A 20,437-nucleotide genomic window follows, 5' to 3' on the forward strand; every position below is an offset into this window, starting at 1 on the left:
AATTTTGCTATTGTTTTATTAGTCTTGAGTAGCATTTAAGTTATTCTAACTTTTGGGCAATGGTGCACTCCTGTAATCTCAGGGGCTCCAGACAGAAGGATCATAAATTCAGGATGTGACTCAGTGTTTAAGGGCCCCTGGGTTCAATTGTTGGTACCAAAACAAATTAACCAACAAAACAAAAAACCCACAATGTTACACTACTTAATTTTTATAAAGTATTCTGCAAATACGAGGATATAAAAATGGACTCCTGTAGATTTAAAACTATTTTTGTTGGTACATATTAATTATGTAGAATATTTTTGAAATGAAAAAGATTTCATTTTAAAACTTTTTAAAAAACATGGCTAATATAAAGTTTTCTGATTAAAATGCAGCTAATTGCCATATTGAAATTACTAAGTTCCTCATTCCTTCAACAGTCAAGTTAGCCAAGATATCCTGATGAGACAGATATAATAATACAAGGTGTTATTTGAGAAAGAAATATGGAAAAACTTTCAAATTTAATTTTCATCATGTTGAATTTTAACAGTATAACTTCAATTTTTCCCAAACCTTTGTATGGTTATATTTATTAAACATGGTCTGCTGCATTTTGCAACTCTATACGAACTCTTTGACATTTAATTATTCTTAAAATTTCTTTAAATTACCTTCTAGCTGTTATGAATTATTTTTCTTTGAGTACTGGATTCTCAGGTCTTAGAAAGACTTATTTACATTCTGCTTCCATTGTCTTCAGGCATATTCTATTAACTGGAATTAATGACCAATTCTAAAATGTATCAGTCACTAGAATAATTTTTATATAAAATTTTAAAAAGTCTAATGGCTCAGGTGAGCATGCCAAATGTAATTCTTTTATTACAAAAATTAGCTGGGTATGGTGGCATATACCTGAATCCCAGCAGCTGGGGAGGCTAGGCAGGAGGATCACAAATTCAAAGCCAACCTCAACAACTTAGTGAGGTGCTAAGCAACTCAGCAAGACACTGTCTCTAAATAAAATAAATTTTAAAAGGACTGGGGATGTTGCTTAGTGGTTAAGCACCCCTGGGTTCATTCCCTGGTTTTAAAAAATGTATATAATGTAATTGTATTATATGATCAAAATTTTAAAAGCAGTATTTTATTTGTTTTGGACTCAGTTTTAGAAGAACAGATAAAATTCTATTAAGCCAAGAGTGTTGGATCAGACCTACTCTACAATATCATCTGTATTTCTTGAGGGTTCATGGAGTAAATTTTCAACTTTTTAAGTGGCAAGTAGACTGCACCTGAAATATCAGTTGCAAGGTGTGGAAAAATAATAAATCTGAACATTAATAACTCAATGCCATGGAAACTTTAATTTTTTGTGTGTGCAATTAAGGTACTTTACATATAATATCCTAATGGCTACACCTTTGTGCCCTGTAACTCTTCTTAGCACCTTGTAACCTTCTGACACAGCCAGGTTTTCTTTCTAGAAACCAAGAATCAGGTCCTCTTTAAATAGTTTTACCCAATATTTCAAACATAGCAACGTACCAGAAGTGTAACATCAAGAGAAAAATATCTGTCATGATTTAAAAATATTTTGACTCCATTATTTTAATTTCCCAAATGAAGGACATCATAACTGTTGTTTCTATTTCTTTGGAACAAAGCATCTAACCTCTTGAAATGATGGAGAGATTCCAGAAACCATGGTGTTTGAACTAGGAAGGTAATTGTTGTGTCCAGCCTACCACAACATGGTCCACCAATATCTGGAATGCATAAAGAACTGCTGGCTCAACAGTGGTGTCTGTAGCCAACTTTTATGGTAGTGCCATCCATGTGTGAGTCTAGTTGTGGATACAGACTCTCCTATGGAAGGAGTATCGGGGAAGCCTCTCTGCCCTTGAGTGTGTGCTCAGAGACACTTGAAGGATTAGCCTAGAGACAGAGCTCCATTTGTTTATTGTACTTGTATACATGTGAGGGTCTTTCCATTCCCAGAGTCCCAGTTAGCTGCTTTAAATATTTGTGGTGTGCTCTGCAGTAGCCCACACATTTCCTTCACACGTGATGAGGACAGTGGTTGTGATGTACCCCTGCTTTTTCCTGCACTAACATCACAAGGGATAGTACAGTTCATGGGAAAATGGGTATGAAGGAGCCACGGGTGTCTTTTGTGAGTTACTATGCCAGATTATAGTCAAATCTATTTTCACACAGTGGAGGGGAACTGTATTTCTTGGTAAGAACAGGAATAACTAGAACCCTAATGTCTTCTGATAGATCATAAGATATATAACTGGGGCTGGGATGGTAGCTTTGCCTAGCACACATGAGGCACTGGGTTCTATCCTCAGCACCACATAAAAATAAATAAATAAATAAAAAAAATAAAGGTGTTGTGTCCATCTACAACCAAAAAAAAATTTAAAAAGATATATAATTAATGAATAATTTAGATTTAGTATTCTAGCCTCTTATGATTATGAATTAATGAGGTAATGTATGCACATTGGTTCATACTTAGTACAGTGTTTTCAACATATTAACTACTCTTTAGAGTTGTATTTTCATTTAGTAGTCAATTCATTAGAAATAATCAAAACTGTGGTGAGAAGGTACAGCAACTCAGACAACAGTGTAAATTGCATAGGGTATTTTCTAATTTCTAGATAATGTACTTTAATTGCAATTTAACCTAATTGGAAGGATTTAGCAAAGAATGCTTGTTTTTAAAATATTCACCAATCATCATTAATTTTTAGATTCAGACTTCTATGATGATCTCTTTGTGGTTTTCCATGATTCCAGCTATTGCTTTCTACATGTGGATCTCAATTCAGAAACCAAATGACTGTGAAGGATGAATGGTGGCCATCATGCTCAGGACTCTTAGTCTTTTCATCCTATGAACTTTCCTGGGCCAGAAGAGATGCCCTATATTATCCTTATTTTCCTTTGGGTTGAAGAATCAGTCTTCATTTTTTTTCCCTGAAGCTTCCCCAGTATCAGGGGGAGAGAAACTATGTGTCCCCATGGGATCGCTTGTATTGAAAAGCCAGCAGCAGCTTGACATTTCTTTCAAATTGAATGTTCTGTGGTCAAATAGTGCATTAATTTTGCATTCCATGCTGTAACAGTCCCAGACTTATTTTAGTATGCAAGAGGTGTTTCAATTTAGATACCACTAAGTAAAACAGATTCTCCTGGGCTCCTCTGTTTGCAAAGAACAGAATTAAAATAATCTTAAGAATGCCCTGTAAGGAGATACTTTGCATACACACAACATAATGAATGTTTTGCTTAATACATCTTGGAGGAAATGCTATACAGGACAGAGATGTTAGGAGGAGGAGATCTGGTGTAACCTGGCAAGTTAGTGTTTGTGACAAAAGCGAGAGGGAGGTTACTAGATAGTTGGGGGAATTTTCTGTACATAAAATGCGGAAAAGTCACCAGTAAAAAGAAATGCTAAGCTGGGGACTGTTAACCAACTGAACACTGCCTAGAAGTCTTTTCTTGTTCTGGGGGCTTAGTTGGGGGATCCAAAGAAAAGAGACAGTATGGGATTCCTTGAAACAGAACAGAAAGGTGACCCCTATTCCTCCTCCTTAAAAGAAAACAAAATTCTATATAAATATTTCAATGTAAGCTGCTCATAAGCTCTTTATCACCTTTTCAGCTTTGCTTACTTTATTAGTTCATAGTTTAGCTTCTGAACTTTCTGCTTGTTTGTTTGTTTTCTGCCTGGAGTGCAGTGACATGTGTTATCTCCGGAGTTATCATCAGAAGATGATGTAGTTGTGTTCTTGTGCACTGGTACAAACTGTTTTGTCCATTGGTCATTGTTTTCCAGAGAGACTGACTTTACCAGAAACTGGCACAGTCTGGCATTTAGGCTTGGATGCCACCTCTTAGAACTGATGGCATTTTGACTGATTAAAATGCATTTTCTAACCTGTTGTAGGAAAAGGGATGTGAGAATGTTAATAGTATCAAGCTTGATATTTTTGTATGTTTTGCTGCTGTCTTACAGTCAGGGAAGATGCCAATTTTGCTTCTAAAATGCTTGAGTAAAATAAGTGAAAAGGGAACACTTGTAAGTAATTCTCCAAAATGAACATGGATAATCTCATTATTAACATAGCTTGTTTTTAAAGGAATCTTTCCACTTGTAAAATCAGCAGCAATAGACATATTTCTGTAGAACAGACTCTTGTAGATAGATTTAAAACAGATTTTGTCAAATCTATACTAAAATACACACAGTTCCAAAATATTTATTATTGTAGCAGAAAATGTTAACTGTTTTCCACATCACCTTATAGAACAGTTACCTGTTATAATTTAAATTGTAAATGACTTACCATACTTTATTTAATCTTAGAACTGTTGAGGAAGGTCTGGAAATATTTTCCTCATTTTTACAGAAGAGAGAGTGGCCCAGGTTGAAAATGGTGGAATATACCCAACTTACACCCCTGCCAGCACATTCTTGCTGCACCCTGTCTTCCTGACCTCAGATCTCATCTCTAAGTTCTTCCAGGCTGTCATGTGGGCAATGACTTTTTTCTGTCTATGTTGATGCTATGGGTAACAATAAATAGGTGGCTTTACTGTGCTCTGAAGAGGGTGCATGCTTTGCCTTTAAAAGATGCCATAACATGAAGTGGTGCAGACCACAGACCCTTAAGCAACCCAGCTCTACAATGTAGCAGCTGTATGACTTCAGGAAAGGTGATCACTCTGAACCATCAGTAACTTGAGACTAAGAAAAGTACCGACCTTATAGATGTTGTGACAATTCAACAAATGAATGCAGGTAAAGCACAAAGAAGAGTTTCTGCACAGAGTAAGCAATTTATATGTATTATTATCACTTAAGAATTGCATTTTCCTAGGTGGATGTGACTTCACTTTCCAGTGTCCATAAGGGACTCGTTCATTATCCATATTCTTAGCAAGAAACTCCTGAAACTCTGCTGGTTTTGTGAATATTTCAGAAAATACATCTCTCCCTGATGGTCCTCAGTCTGTCGTCTTTAGATTATCCACCTGGTGTGTGGAAAGAACCCTGAACTTGGAGACCAAAGACCTGAACTTTAGTCCATCTCAGTCATCAGCCAGCTGTGACCTTGAGCCAATCATTTAACATCCCCAGGCTCAGCTTAATTTCCCTTAATGAGAAGGCTAAATTGTATCCTCCAGGGATACAATTTTAATTCTAAAATCCTATTCCATGAATGGGAAGTTCATTTAACACAAACCTTAGGCAAAGCCCAGTTACCCATCCCATATTGCTAAAGGCTATTAGAAGAGTTTAGCTGTCATTGCATAGGATAGATTTGCCATGTGCCTATATAGATTTTTGGGGAATTAAATATTCCAAGGCATATCTAATCCCACATTTCCTCATGCAATTTAAGGAAAAAGTATTCATCCAATTAAAGAGGCATAGCAATGCATCATGGAGTACTGTGCATATAACAGGTGAATTATCCTTTCTCTGAACCACTGCTTTGTAGAAGAATGCTCCAGCAATCCCATACTGTCCTTCACAATTTCATGGTCACACTTGCAGGCATTGTCGTGAGAATGGAAGGGAGAGAGTGGGAAGCTATTTCATATTCTTTTGTCCACACACTATAGAAATGTGTTCCTACTCCTGCACCTTTCCCCACCCCTTCAGCCCCTGGGCCAGTAACAGTGATTGTATTTTAACAATGAACTGAAATTTAAAAATAAAAATTGTGGGAAAAATATGTTTCTCAGGCACTGATGTAAATGATAGCTAATGTGTCTCTGCAATCTTCTTTTACTTTTTGTTTTGATTGACATGTTGAGCCTCTGGAGAGTCTTTTTCTCCATTAGCCAGATGGGAACATTGTCCTCTGGATGGTGGAAAACACAGAAGGAATGTGGGTAACTAATAATTTATCAGCAGGCAAATTACAAGATAACTCAATATATTAACAACCAGCTCAGCAAGTGTAAGGGTGTGTAATTTACTGTAGTGAAGATGCTCTGCTTTGTAAGCTCTGATATACCGAGGGCTGATTTAATTTTCAGTTGTTTAAGGAAAGACATCTTTCCTTGATTCCTCCTGAGCTTAGGAATTCTAGGTCTGGATGGTAGAAATTGCAGCAATATTCAAAGTCTCAGAACACCATGATGGAAGGATCAACTGTCCTCAATGCATAACGAGGGGGTTCCCCACTATTGGAATCTCAAGGGACTGCCAGCAATCACAGAATCAATTGAGAAGGCTTAGGTTAAGGTCCTGGAATTGAAGTCCTTTAATAAATCAAGCAAAGACCCTTGAGTAGACTCTGGAAAGGAGAGTTTTCAGGTCTGGGTCTATTTCATCATTTAGAAATAGCACTCAGGATATACAGCAATGCCACTCAGGATGAGCCCGGCCCCTAACTATCTTCTTTGGTGTCTATTTCTACCTGTTTGCAGGGACAAGGAGACCTGTTGAAGAATGCCAAGAATGAAGCTATAGAAAACATGAAGCAGATCCAGCTGGCATGCTTGTCTTGTGGACTGAGTAAAGCCCCCAGCAGTAGTGCTGAAGCCAAGGGCAAGCGCAGCCTGGAAGCAATAGAGGAGAAGGACGGTGGCGAGGAGAATGGGAAGCTGTGACCCTGGCAGTACTGACATGCTCACCCGTCCTTCTCAAGGACTCTGGTTTCTCATACTTGTATTCTTGTTTTCTTTATTTACGTTTTTTTTTTTTTAGAAGTTCACAAGGAGATAATCTTCTGTGGAGTATTGGACATAAACAATTTATTTTCACACTGTCAGTATTTTAATGTAGTTAATTTATCTCAGTTGAAACCTTCAGTAACAGTGTTTTAAATTCTGAAGTGTGTATACACACCCATGACCCATATGTGAACACCTTTGGAAAAAGAGGAAGAGGGGTGTGTGTGTGTGTGTGTGTGTGTGTGTGTGTGTGTGTGAGAGAGAGAGAGAGAGAGAGAGAGAGAGAGAGAGAGAGAGAGAGATCCTGTTAAAATGTAAAATTGATTCTGTGTTGCATTATTCATTTAGTAAGTTATTCCTCTATCATTATCATCATTTTGGGACAAATATGTTCATCTGAAATTCTAACAAGCACTTACTGTAACCTGATGCTGTGTTTAATTTTACTTCTCTGCTCTTGTCATTTAATTTAGAGATATTAGCATAGTCTATTATTGAAGAAAACCAAATTTATCAAAGCATAGATGTTTTGAGAGATTAAATATAGATTAAAAAAAATCCTAGGAATCATAGTCAAAATAAAAGTAAATGAAAGATTAAGCAAATGTTCAAAATTTCTGGAAAGATCAGGAAAGTCATTTCTTTAGTTAGCAAACTCTTTAAAATATTTATTAAATAAAATCAATTTTTAGGAAGTTTTCTTTGTAGTTGTTTAATAAATTATACAGTTTCAGTGGGAAACCTGGTCATAAGTGAATTTGCACCCACCCGTGTGGTACTCTTAAATACACTGAAGGCTCTAGTAATAGGATTTTGATGTGTTATTAACATTCAGTTAAGAATTTCAAGATTTTAGGAAGGACTCGCTTCCAAACTGGCCATCTAACATTCATTTTCTATAACAGACATGGCAGCTAAGAAGTTTTAGCTTTGATGGGATTTAACATAGGTACTAAATTTAAATTTGAAGACATCATCTACCAATACCATATTACCACATTGAGCTGATATCAATTCTGTGTCAGAATCTTTATGATTTAAGAACTGATTCCAAAGCACCTATAATACAATTTTAACACATACAAAAATGAGAAAAAGCAAAGAACTAATTAGAGTACATTTATCATTCCATCTGCATCATTTTTACCCTAATGTCTTTATAAAGTACTTGAGTGTAATGTTCATTACCTCCGACAGAACTAAATGTTCTATGGTTATGAAAGAATATATTTATTTAAAACATTGCTTTTATTTTGAAAAGCTTCTTAATTAATTTGATTAACAAATATGCTAATTGGGGGGAATCTAGAGAAGATAATTGTTGAAATTTTGCAAATGTAAACATCTTCTATAGCTATTGTGTTATTTCTGACTTCTTCTTAACACTATTATGTTCACATTGCACATTACTGAGACAGTAAAGATATGAAAAAAAAGCCCTTTTCTTGTTCCTTGTTCTCTTTTGCTGTAAATTAATTGAAAAAGGAAAGATGATGAAAATGGCTTATTATATGAAAATATCTCAAGGGATATGCTATTTCTGTGACCAGATATCATAAAATTATTCTGTGAGTTTAAAACTGGGCACTTGGGAAAGGGATGACTAAATTCAATTGAAGATAAATTTCTTCACATTCCATTTTACTAACTTTCCAGTAGAAGGAATAAAAAATGTAGGTATCTGAGTCCCTTATGAAAAGAGATAAAATACACAGAAACAAAACCCACCTTCCATCAGTTAGTTAGTTGCAGACTTCTTCACCTCTGTGAATTCCACTTGACTGATCCATGCCTCTACTGGTGATATGAATGGGTAGGGAAAGACAAAGCCTCAAAAACTCTCAATATTTATACATTTATTTACTTTGGGATCAAATCCAATCTTTAGAAGTAGCTTCCCTACTTTATTCCTTTTGAACTAGAACTCCAGTCACCCTTAGGATCTCCTTAAATATTCCTGAAAACACAATATGTACTCTCCCTCATCTGGCACTACTTCTAGCCATGGGCTGTACCCATTCTATTCCATTAAATCTTGCTGCAAAATAGGAAGTGAAATGTGGAGCAGAAAGGAGCTTTAGAATCTGGAGAGAGGAGCTGAGGGTCTGGTCTATACAGAGAAAAGTTAAAAGAAAAACAAAGCCTTTTGCTTACCATGCTTCTACCACATTATTACATTCAAGTGTTTGTCTCCTTTCTAGATTTGAACTGTTGAGGATTAAGTGCCCTTCTGTCCACTTATCTTTGGGTGATGCTAGTAAAGTTGTGAGTTATATATCAATTCTGTCTTTATGTAGTCATTCTTTTACATGGCCAAGGGGATTTCAGGCAGAGATGGTAAGTATTATCATGGACATTTTACAGGCGAGAAAGCCCGAAGCCAATGAGATAGTAAATGAAAGAAATTATTTTAAACTTAAGCCTGTCTGATATCATGTATAAGAGTATTTATTTGGTGATTTTTATTTTAAATTTATTCTCCAAATTTTAGACTTATACTATTAACTCCAATATAATCACAAAACAAAGATGTGTTTGTGTGTGTGTGTACATACACACTCTGAAAATATTAGTGACCAGAATAAAAGCAAAAATGAGAAACAGACATATATAAAAAGAAAAAATTACTCATTATTAATATTTTGATTTATATCCCTTCAGATGCTGTTTTAGAGTTTAAATTTGTTCTCTTTTTTTTTTAAAAAAAAAACAACTCTTTTTTATACACACACACATTGGAGCTCCTACATTCATTGAACTGAATGTAGCCCATAAATGATGTATTTTATTTGATCATTGAATCTTTTTCAAAAATTTTTAATCAATAGACAACTTCTGAAAATCAAGAAATTTTCTCTGAGATTCAATTTCTTGTTTCTTTTAAAATATTGGCTATTTTGATAACCTGAGACACTCTCCCTTCCCCTGACATCACATGTACTCCTCTTGCTTGACATCAATTAATTGGAGCTGCCTCTCCAACAGGGGCACATGCTGTCCAGTTTGCTAAAGTGACTCTTCACTGGCCATTTACATCTGGACCCAATGGATATATTAGGTTGTGATCCTGGATCCAAATCATCATTTATAATAATTGTGCTTAGTCTTATTATGTGATTTCCATAAAATACTTAGTAAATCCCCTATTGCTAGACTTTCTCTCCCAATTTCATATTATATGAATACTGCAGCAATAAAATCCATTTTTATAAAGTGTTTACGTTATTCTTTAGGATGAATTTTTAGATGTGGAATCATTGGAACAATGGACACTAGAATTTTAGGGATTTTGAGAAATATTGTCAAATAGTCTCTGGAAAACTCACCCAACTTAAATTCCTACCAAGAATTTATAAGAGTGCTCAAATCTTTACTAATAATGGATTTAATTTTTAAAATTTTCATCTTTGCCAATCAACTAATTTTTTAAAAACAATCTTAGTTTCCTTGATCTTTAACCTCTGGTAAGTTTTGATATATTAATATGTTATTAAATGTAAATCATCAGAATTAACTTTTGTTCTCCAGAGGTCACAATCATGAAAGTGAAATGACACAGAATATGTTTCTAAATTATATGTTGGATATGAGACAAGGATCCATAATATATAAAAAATGATTACAATTCAATAAAAAGACAACCCACTTTTTAAAAATGGACAAAAGATCTGAATAGGTTTTTCTTCATAGAAGACATGCAAATGAGAAATGAGCATATGGAAAGATGCTCAACATCTTTAAACAAAAATCAAAACTACAATGAGATATGACTTCATAAGGTTAATAAGAACTGTTAGGATGTGAAGAAATTGAAGTCATTCTATACTGTCACTGGGAATGTAAAACTGTGCAGCTAGTCTGGAAAACACCTTGGCATTTCCTCAAAAGTTTAAACATAGAGTTGCCCTATGACCTAACAATTCTACTCCTGGATTTATACCAAAAAGAAATGAAAATACATGTCCACACAAAATTTTGTATAATGTTCTAGCAACATTATTCATAATAGTCAAAATATCCATCGACTGATGAAAAAAGATACACAAAAATTGAATATACATACAATAGATTATTCAACAATAAAAATAAACGAAGTACTGAGTCATGCCACAGCATGAATGAACGTTGGAAGCGTCACGCTTAGTGAAGGAAGCCAGGCACAGAGGCCACATAATGAATGTATAAAACCAGAACAGGCAAATCCATAGACAGAAAGTAGACTAATGTTTGCCAGGGACTGGTGAAACTGAAGTTTTTAGACGAAACCTGATTCTTTGCTTCTGCTGCCAGATAAGACGAGATTCTCCACAGGTGCTGGTTGTGGGCCTCTGCAGCAAAAAAATATTGCAGCTCTTAATGGTGGGCTATGCTTCCCGTATTACAGCAGTCCTCAGCAGCTCACAGTTGATGTCTTCTTCTTTCTGGGTTCTTATCTTGGGAATTAGAAGAATGAAATCCACAGACAAGATGAGTGAGCTTAGAGTAGGATTATTCACATATGCACAGAAAGAGAACTCCCACAGAGCAAGAGGGGACCCAGGAGAGGTTGCTGTCTGAATCTGCTATTCTAGGGATTTCTATATCACTTGGGTCCATGCTATTGGTCCAAACACATGCTAATTAGGGTTTGGAAAAGTACTAATGCTATTGGTTAGCCCTGAATCCCACTCAGGTTTGCCTTCCTTCCATTTTCTCCTTGCTTCTTAGGAAGCTGGAGGTTGAAGTCAGTGAATCGCAGTGTTCTGGAGCAGCAGCGCTATGGTGGGGCAGGCCAGTGCGCCTTGGCTCACCTACAGTGCTGGCCCACCCTGCCTCAGGCCTTTGCTGGCTGCCTGCACCCCAGCTCCCCCTCTCTGCTGCTCTGCTGCCCATCGCTGCAGGGACCAGTAGGCCAGCTGTGCAGCTTGGTGACTGGGGAGTCATCCCTGGGAGGAGGGGGACTGGGTACTGACTGGTAATGGGTGTGGGTTTTCTTTTTGGGGTGATGAAAATATTCTGGAATTAGATGACAATGATAGTTTTACAAATTTGTGAAGGTACTCAAAGCTATCAAATTGTACACCTTAAAATGGTGAATGTTTTGGTTTGTAAATTTTACCACAATAAAAGTATTAAGAAAGGAAACAGATAAAAGAGAGTTTACACAATGAATAGTGCATCAGTGAACAGTGAAATAACTTCAAGAAGTTAATATATGTGAAATTGGAGAGGGGGGAAAGATAATATTTGAAAAAATAATGGCTAAAAATTCTCATTTTTTATAAAAACTATAAACCCACATATCCAAGAGTCTCTAAAAATCCCAAAGACAAGAAGCATGAGGAAAACAAGGTACATCATAGTCTATATTTTCAAAAGGCATGATAATGAGACAATCTTAAAAAAAGTGAAGACATTATGAATAGAAAATCCATTGGCAGAAATAAGAAAGCCAATGGATTTCTTATTATAAACCATGTACTGAGATGACAGTGCAGCAACTTATTTAAAGTACTGAAAGAGAAGCTCTACCTAGAGCTCTACCTATACCCAGTGAAAGTACCTTTCAAAATGAAAATTATCAAAAAAATTTCAAAATCTGAATTCATCACCAGTAAACATGCACCAGGAAACATTAAAGGAAATCCTTCAGGCTGAAGGAAAATGATGCCAGAGGGCTGGTGATCACTATAGGGGCAAATAAATTAAAAAGTGTATTGCTTACATTTCTTAAAAAGGTAATTGACTGTTTAAATAATATAACAAGGAAATGTGGAAAGTTTTAGTAGAATTTTTTTTTAAATGCATGAAGAGTATAGGACCAGGTAGGGAGGAAAAGTTCTGATACCAAGTGTGGAGGAGTATAACATCACGTGAAGGTACACTGTTGTAGGAGACCCCAAGATATTACTATGGAAACAGCAAGCAAAAAGTGATTACTAACAAGTGGATGAGAGAGGTAAAATTGAATCAGAAAAGAATGTATTCCATTAGTTTAAAAATGGGCAGAGAGAGGGAGGGGGAAACAGATGGGAAAACAATAACAAATAGCAACATAATTGTTTTAAAAAACAACAATATCAATAATCATATTAAGTGTAAATTGTATAAATACTACAAATAAAGGCAGAATATTCCAGATTGGATCAAATAAAAAAATAGGGAATATATGACATACAGGAATCACACTCCAAATACAAGGATGCCAAAATAGGTTAAAAGAAAAATGAAAAACAATAAGAAAAGACAAATCAGAACAGCACAAATCCAAAGAAAGCTGGTGGTGATTATTAATATCAGCGAAGTAGATTTAAGGGTGATGAATATTACCAGGGACAAAGAAACATTTCAAAATGACAAAGGGGTCAGTTCATCAAGAAAATGTGATATTTCTAAATATTGATGCAAAGATCAGAACTTCAAACACATGAAGCAAAAACAAAAAATGATAGAATTGCCAGGAGAAATACATAATTATAATCAGAATTTTCAAAATCCCTTTCTCAATAATTGACAAGAAGCCTAGACAGAAAATCATTAAGAACATAGAAGATTTAAATAATATGATCCATCCCCTTGACATAATGGACATTTAGAGAACACACACACAACAACATCAGAATGCATATTATTTTTTCAAGTGCAAATAAAACAGTTACCAAGATAGGTCATATTCTGTTTCATAAAGCAAGTCTCAATATATTTGAAAGGATTAAAGTTTCACAAAGCATGTTCTCTGACCACAAGGGAATTAAGTTAGAGATCAATAATAGGAAGATATTTGGAAAATCTCCAAATATTTGAAGATGAAATAATTCACGTCTAAATAAATTATGAGTTAAAGAAGAAATCAAGAAGGAAATTAATATTTCAAACATAAGTATCAAAATGTCAAGGTTCTTGGGGGTTATGCTAAAGCCATATTTAGCAGAAACATAAAGCATTTAACACATGTAACAGAAGAAAAGAAATTTCTTAAACTAAAGTCTTAGTTTCTGTTTAAGAAACTAGAAAAAATAAAATAAAGAAATTTGAAATAGAATAAAGAACAAAGCAGAAACCAATGAAATAGGAAACAGAAAAACAATAGAGAAAATCAATAAAACCAAAAGTTCATTTGTCAGAAAGATCAAAAAAATAAATGAACATTCAGTCAGATGAACGAAAGAGAGAAGACACAAATTATTAACATTAAGGATGAGAAAGGGACATCAAGAGAGATTTTAAAACTATCAAAGTATAATAAGGGGATATTATGCCTATTCCTTCTACAATTTCAATGAAATGGGCAAATTTACTAGATAAACATGAACAGCCAAATCTGAAAACAATTATAACACGTAAAAGGAACCAGGAACATCCTGTATGTCCAAAAATATAAAGTTTGGGAAGTGCACCCTAATAAAGAGAAACAGAAAGCAAACTAATGGTTGCCTGGGAACAGTGCAGAACAGGGAAGGTAAGATTCCATCCCAAGGGCACGAAGGGAGGTGCTATGATTTTGATATGAGGTGTCCTCCAAAAGCACACAAGTGAGACAATACAAGAATGTTCAGAGGAGGAATGATTGGGTTGTGATAGTCTTAACCCAATCAGTGAGGTAATCCCTGATGGGATTAACTGAGTGGTAACTAGAGGCAGGTGAGGGGTGGCTGGAGGAAGTGGTTAACTGGGGATGTGGCTATGGAGTATATATTTTGAATCTGGAGGGTGGAGTCTCTCTCTCTGCTTTCTGATCTCCATGTGAGTTGTTTCCCTTTGCCACACTTTTCTGCCATGATGCCTTGCCTCATCTGGAGCCCCAAGGAGTGGAGCCAACTGTCCATGGACTGAGACCTCTGAAACCGTAAGCCCTCAAATAAATCTTTCTTTCTCTATAGTTGTGCTGGTCTGGTCTTTAAGTCACAGCAGTGAAAAGGCTGACTAAAACAGGCAGTGATGTTCATGTTCATTAGCTTGGTTTTGATGATAGTTTCTTATGCCATACATGTGTCAAAACAAATTGTGTATTTTACATACAGTTTATATTATAAAATTATTCCACAGTGAAGCTTGCAAGATACATAGTAGTGCTCTTAGTAATAATTTTGAGGCAGCTTTACTTTTTTTCATTTATAAGTAAAACTTTCCCCAGCTTGTATGCTTGAAGTCTCTCTATTTCTTGATGTTCAAGACTTCATCTCTCTGGTTGGTGATGTAACTCAGTGGTACAGCACTTGCCTAACATGCAGACAGGCCCTGAGTTCAAACATATTTTACCTTTAGAGAGTTCAATTTTCTTTTTATCTGGGAAATGGTGAATTTGTAGAGTTAGACTTTTTTTTTCCTTAGCATTTTTGTATTTTTCTAGTGTACTTTTGTGTGTGTTTAGAGACATATTTATTTTTGTTGTAAGTGTTCCAGACTCTTCAGGAACAACAGCATCAGACCCTTTCCCTCACTTTTTCTATAATCATGTTACTTTTCTGCACTTACCTTTGTATCATGGGAGATTTCTTATTCCTTTCATTTATAATAAATACTTAATACATTGCCAATTTTATCTTTAAAAATTTGGTCACTTTTTCCATTTCAAACCATTGTTTTAATTATAGATAGACACAATAACTTCACTTTATTAATTCATCTTTATGTGGTGCTGAGAATGGAACCCAGTGCCCCACATGTGCTAGACAAGTGCTCTACCTGAGCTACATCCCCAGCCCCTCAAACCATTTCTTTTTCTCATCTAATCCTTTGTTTTTCCCTTGTGATCTATACCTTATCACATTTTGAACATTTAACATTTACTATGCTGAATGTTTGTATGCATTCATTCAGTTCTTGAAACAATCATAAAAATTGATCCTTGTTTTATCTATTGTTATATAACAAATCACTCCCAAACCTCAACTCCATTTAGTTTGTTCAAAAATCTGCAATATAAGTAGGTTCCAACAGGGATACTCCACTTGGCACCAGGTGGGATGATTTGAAGGCTAGGGTCTGAAATTTCCTGCAGACTTGTTTCTGCTCATTTGGATGCTGGTTGTTGGCTGAGCCCTTAGCTGGGAGACCTATGAATAGTGTTTGTATATAATGTGGCCTTCCTTACAATATGGTGATCAGGTCTCAAGAATTAGTGTCCCTGGAGAATACAAGCTGGGAAGAAGCTGCATCATCTTTTATGATCTACCTAGCCTAGTAAGAAACACTACATAATTTTTACCACATTATACATATTAAAGCAGCCACAAAGGTACTTTCAGTGTCAAGGAAGAAGGGTGCAATAGACTTTGGCTGTTGATAAGGTGTGATAGCTTTTCTTGAAGAGCACGTGAAACTAGAAACATTGCTGTTGCCACTTTTGAAAATTTTGGTCTTCAACTGATAAATTAAGCAATGTTCTCAAGGTCATATGATAATAACAGAGGTAGAATTTCTTTTTTATAGAAATAAGGTTTTAATTTTTACTGAATATAAAATAGACACTCTCTCAAAGCTTTAAATATTTAGAAGCATGACCTTCTATTAGTGTTGTGATCCTCAGTATTCATATATTATATAGGTTTTATAAATTATAGTTTCTTCCTTTCTTTTACAAAATATTTCCATGACATTCATTCTGATTTTCTTTTCTGATTACTTGTGTAATGTTTTATCCAAATCTGATTTTTAAGAAATAGCATGTGCTTATCCTTATGAGATTACTTTACTTCCACCTTGGATGTTGCTAAAGCTTATTTAAGATTTAAGAGAAGAAGTAAATCTTTAGTCTTAAGCTGCATAGTCTCTTGTTACTTATTTTGTGATCTTATTATTTTATGGGTAAGGAGTTGAGAAGTAGAAAAGTCTCAAGTGTTCCAATTCCTAATAAAGAGACAACTGTGTTAATAAAAGGGAATGACTTTATGTTTTTTAAAATTAATTTCATTCCTACTAAGTGATGTAGTGTTTTGTTTTGCAACATTCTTATGTTTTACGACAGGTTTCATAATCCTCATTTGACCATTGGGTAAACCAAGTCATATTTCTTTGCCTAGTAGGTCCTAGGAGTTACACCTACTGGCTCTGAATTTTGTGGGCTTTTATTTCTCCACATGAATTAATTTTACCAGTATCTTGTCAACAAGATAAAGAAAACCCAAATGGAAAGTCATTCAAAATATGTTCAGGTCACAGTTGGTTTAAGCTTAAAACTCCAGGAAGTTTTAAAGATTCAATGGTAAGGTTTTGGATGCTTTCCTAAGTATTTTTATTACAGTGAACATGTTACTAGCATCTGGGTAGCATTAGGCACAAATGGACTTCTAGGCTCTAAATTATTTCTAAATTCTTTAAATTTCCACAGTCTCTGGGAAAAATATAAATATTATATATATTGGAATATACATGTATATAGAAATATATATTGAAATATACATTTATAACAGGAATACCTATGAATATGAATATATATATACATATGTGTATATATATGTGTGTGTGTGTGTGTGTGTGTGTGTGTATATATATATATCCATATCTATAGAGAGAGAGAGAAGAGAGGGAGAAAGGTAGTTTGACATTTTGTTGTCTAGTGTTTGGTAGATTTGATGCTGCTGTACTGACTTTCTGTGTCTGTATTTAACAATTTTCAAATGTGCCACACAACTATTGTTATCTCTTATGTAAAATTTCTTCATAAAATAAATCATATAAATGTTTAGAGTTTAGAATTACTAGAACAAACAAACATACAATTTCTGGCACATTGTGAAAAGTCCTTTTTATCTTTCTTTTATTTATATAACCACAAATTTCTCCAAAAGGAATTCACAATTACTTGATGAGTAAAACAAAACACTGACATAGGAAAGGATAACAATAGCTTTCAAAATAATTTTGTACAGCACCTCTTATCTCTAAAGAAAATAATGAGACACAGCTGAGGAAAAGAACGTTATTCATATAAAATCTCAAGGGCATTGTAACTGTTCATTGATGAGGAATTTTGCTCAGTAGCTAATATTAATGTCCTATATTCTTAAAGTTCTCTTTATCTGTTTTACTTAGAAGTTGCAGCTTCCACCAGTCAGCACATTCAGTGTAAGTCATTTGACCTTGAAAGCTGAAGAGTACCCATTTTAGTTTCTGCAGTGTCCTTCAGCAGTGTATCCACATTTGAGACACCATGTATTCTGAATTTTATTTCATAAAATACAATCCTGCCAGACATAGCCAGAAAGTATATAAATAATAGCACTTAGATAAGGAGGCCTGCGTAATAGACTAGGTTTGCAATAATTTAATCTCCCTGTCATGATATTTGGGTCAAGTTTCAGTGGTTAGTGCCTTTTAAGGCCTTTATAAAACCTTTTGGCAGAGCAATGGCAAGACACATGGTGAAAGATCCATGAATTTCTTCTCCCTTTTCATGGAAATCTTCTGCTGCTGCCCCTGAGTTGGTTTCTCCACTAATTCACAGCTCCTGCTACCCTTGTGCCCTACTTGTTGGATTTTGACTCCCTTGTGCCATTCTTACCTCTAGATTTTAACTGGTTAATTCTCTTGTTTACTTAGGAACAACAAATTTTTGAGCCTGTTGTATGTACCACATGTCCCACGGTAGACCAAGCTGTGTATGTTTAACAATCACCAAATCAGAAGGTTTTCCTTTCCTTTCTTCCTTTGATCAAAATATCACAGTGGATTTCCTTATAATCCATTAATTTTTCTGTGTCATTGATTCAAATTTAGTTGTAAGGAGGCATTCAACATGACAATTTAAGAAGTTTTTTTAAAGAGAGAGAGAGGAGAGAGAGAGAGGGGGGGGGGAGAGAATTTTTTTTTAATATTTATTTTTTGGCAGACACAACATCTTTGTTTGTATGTGGTGCTGAGGATCAAACCCCGGCCGCACGCATGCCAGGTGATTGCGCTACCACTTGAGCCACATCCCCAGCCCAATTTAAGAAGTTTTAATTCTGTTATTTTAAAAGTCAAATTGTAGGAGAAAATGCTATTAAAATTGGGTTCTATGTTTGCTCATTTGTTAATAGTGTCACATTTTACCAGAACTTTTGGTAGAGAACATTTTGACACCTCTGAGACTTATAATAAATCCCAGAGTAAGAAAATATTCATTCATTAATTCTTTCCACAAACAGTTTCTAAATAATCATGAAAAGTATACTCCACAGATAGAAAAGCTTTATGGATTATGCTCTCATTTTTCAGTCAGTGATGAATAGATTGTGTTCTTTCCTTAAAGTATGTGCAAGGAATCATAATATGGCAATACCTCTTTGTTGCAAGTTACAAAATAATGCTTTTTTTTTTCTTAGATCTTACATACGCCTGTGGTATTCTGCACCATTATCACTAGTAGAAGTTTAAAGTGAAATTATGTAAGAAAGCGTTCATTTCTCAACCCCCTTATCTCTCTCACCACCTGTTCTTTCCCTAATCTTTCCTTCCTACTAAACTTAAGCATTTCATTTCCCCAGAAGCTGAAGTCAAAATTTCAGGAGGTCATCTCCACCCACCCACACACACACATCTCTCTCTCTCACACCCTCACATATATACACTCTCCCATATCCCCTCTATAATCAGCTTCTGTTAACGTCTCCTCCCAAATATATCTACAATCTTCCTACCTCTTTCCATCTCTAACTCTATTACCTAACATCCCCCATTAGCTTGCCAAGATTACTAAAATAACTTCCAACTAAATATGTTCTTTTCCTATTTTTTCCATAGTAGTCAAAATGAATGAAAAATATATATGTATATAAATGTATATCTCTGTCTACTTATATATGTGTGTATAATATTGTATCATGTTTCTACTTAAAATCATCAAACAGCCTCTGATTTAACTTAAAATCAAAATTCCGAGACAGGACCCTTATGAAGCACAATTCCTGGTCCCCACTTGGGGTCCATATTTTTTGCTGGCCCCTCTGCCACTCTCAGTCTAACCTCAAACCCACCATGCTTATTTCTGCTTCTGTGCCAGGTCACTTTCCAGTGGCTGGTTTCTTTGTGTCATTCTGACCTCAAATACCATCTTTTCAGAAAGACCTTCCCTGATCAGAGATCTGAACAAAGGTCCCCAAATATTCTCCAGCCCATTACTGTTTTATTTCTTTAGAGTACTGTGTTTATTTTTGGCTTCTTTGTTTAATGTCGGCCTCTTCAACTAAATATAAACTCTGTGAGAGCAGAGACCTCATCTGTCTCATTCTCCACCCTAACCCTGGCTTCTAGCACAGTGCCTGGCACATAGGATATGCCCTAAAATTATGTTTCAATAAGTTTTATAAAGAAACTGACATAACATAATAAATTAGCTACCAGAGATTTCATTGAGAAGATCATATGTATTTGACTTAGGAAAAGCTTTGGCTTTTACTAAAGGATTCATTCTGGGCTTCTTTTATCTCTATTGGAATATTCTTCCAGGTCCAGTAATTCCACATTTTAAAACTGAAATTCTTCCAAACATATCCACTGTTACCAGTGAACTCTACATCTGTTACCAGTGCACTATTATGTTATGATCCAAGTTCAATACAGTAGAATGACTTTTTATAGCAAGGGAAGCTGATAGTTTTTATGTTTATGTAATCAATATAATCTCTTTCTCTTGTTTCTAGACTTGGTTCCTTGGAATAATGGCTCATGTTAATAAATGAATATCCTTTAATCGAGTATATGCATTAGCTCTGAACTTCATGAAAACTTTTGCAAAAGTTTGACTTACTGAAAAATAAAGCTCTCATATAAAGCAAAGAAA

At 35.1% G+C, this 20,437-nt stretch overlaps 1 protein-coding gene across 4 annotated transcripts in view; it reads left to right on the forward strand.

Annotated features, from left to right (window-relative positions):
• PLCL1 (phospholipase C like 1 (inactive)) overlaps nucleotides 1-8,319 on the forward strand; it is a 371,310-nt gene extending 362,991 nt beyond the window's left edge. For all 4 annotated transcript variants that reach the window (XM_081261524.1, XM_081261526.1, XM_081261525.1 and 1 more), the window contains one exon: nucleotides 6,451-8,319. In XM_081261524.1, the coding sequence (XP_081117650.1) occupies nucleotides 6,451-6,633 (183 nt within the window). In that variant the 3' untranslated portion in view covers nucleotides 6,634-8,319. The remainder of the gene's footprint in view (nucleotides 1-6,450) is intronic.
• Nucleotides 8,320-20,437: the final 12,118 nt, after the last annotated feature.

This window comes from Spermophilus citellus, assembly GCF_964194105.1.
Source record: "Spermophilus citellus genome assembly, chromosome: 11".
Lineage (NCBI taxonomy): Eukaryota > Metazoa > Chordata > Mammalia > Rodentia > Sciuridae > Spermophilus > Spermophilus citellus.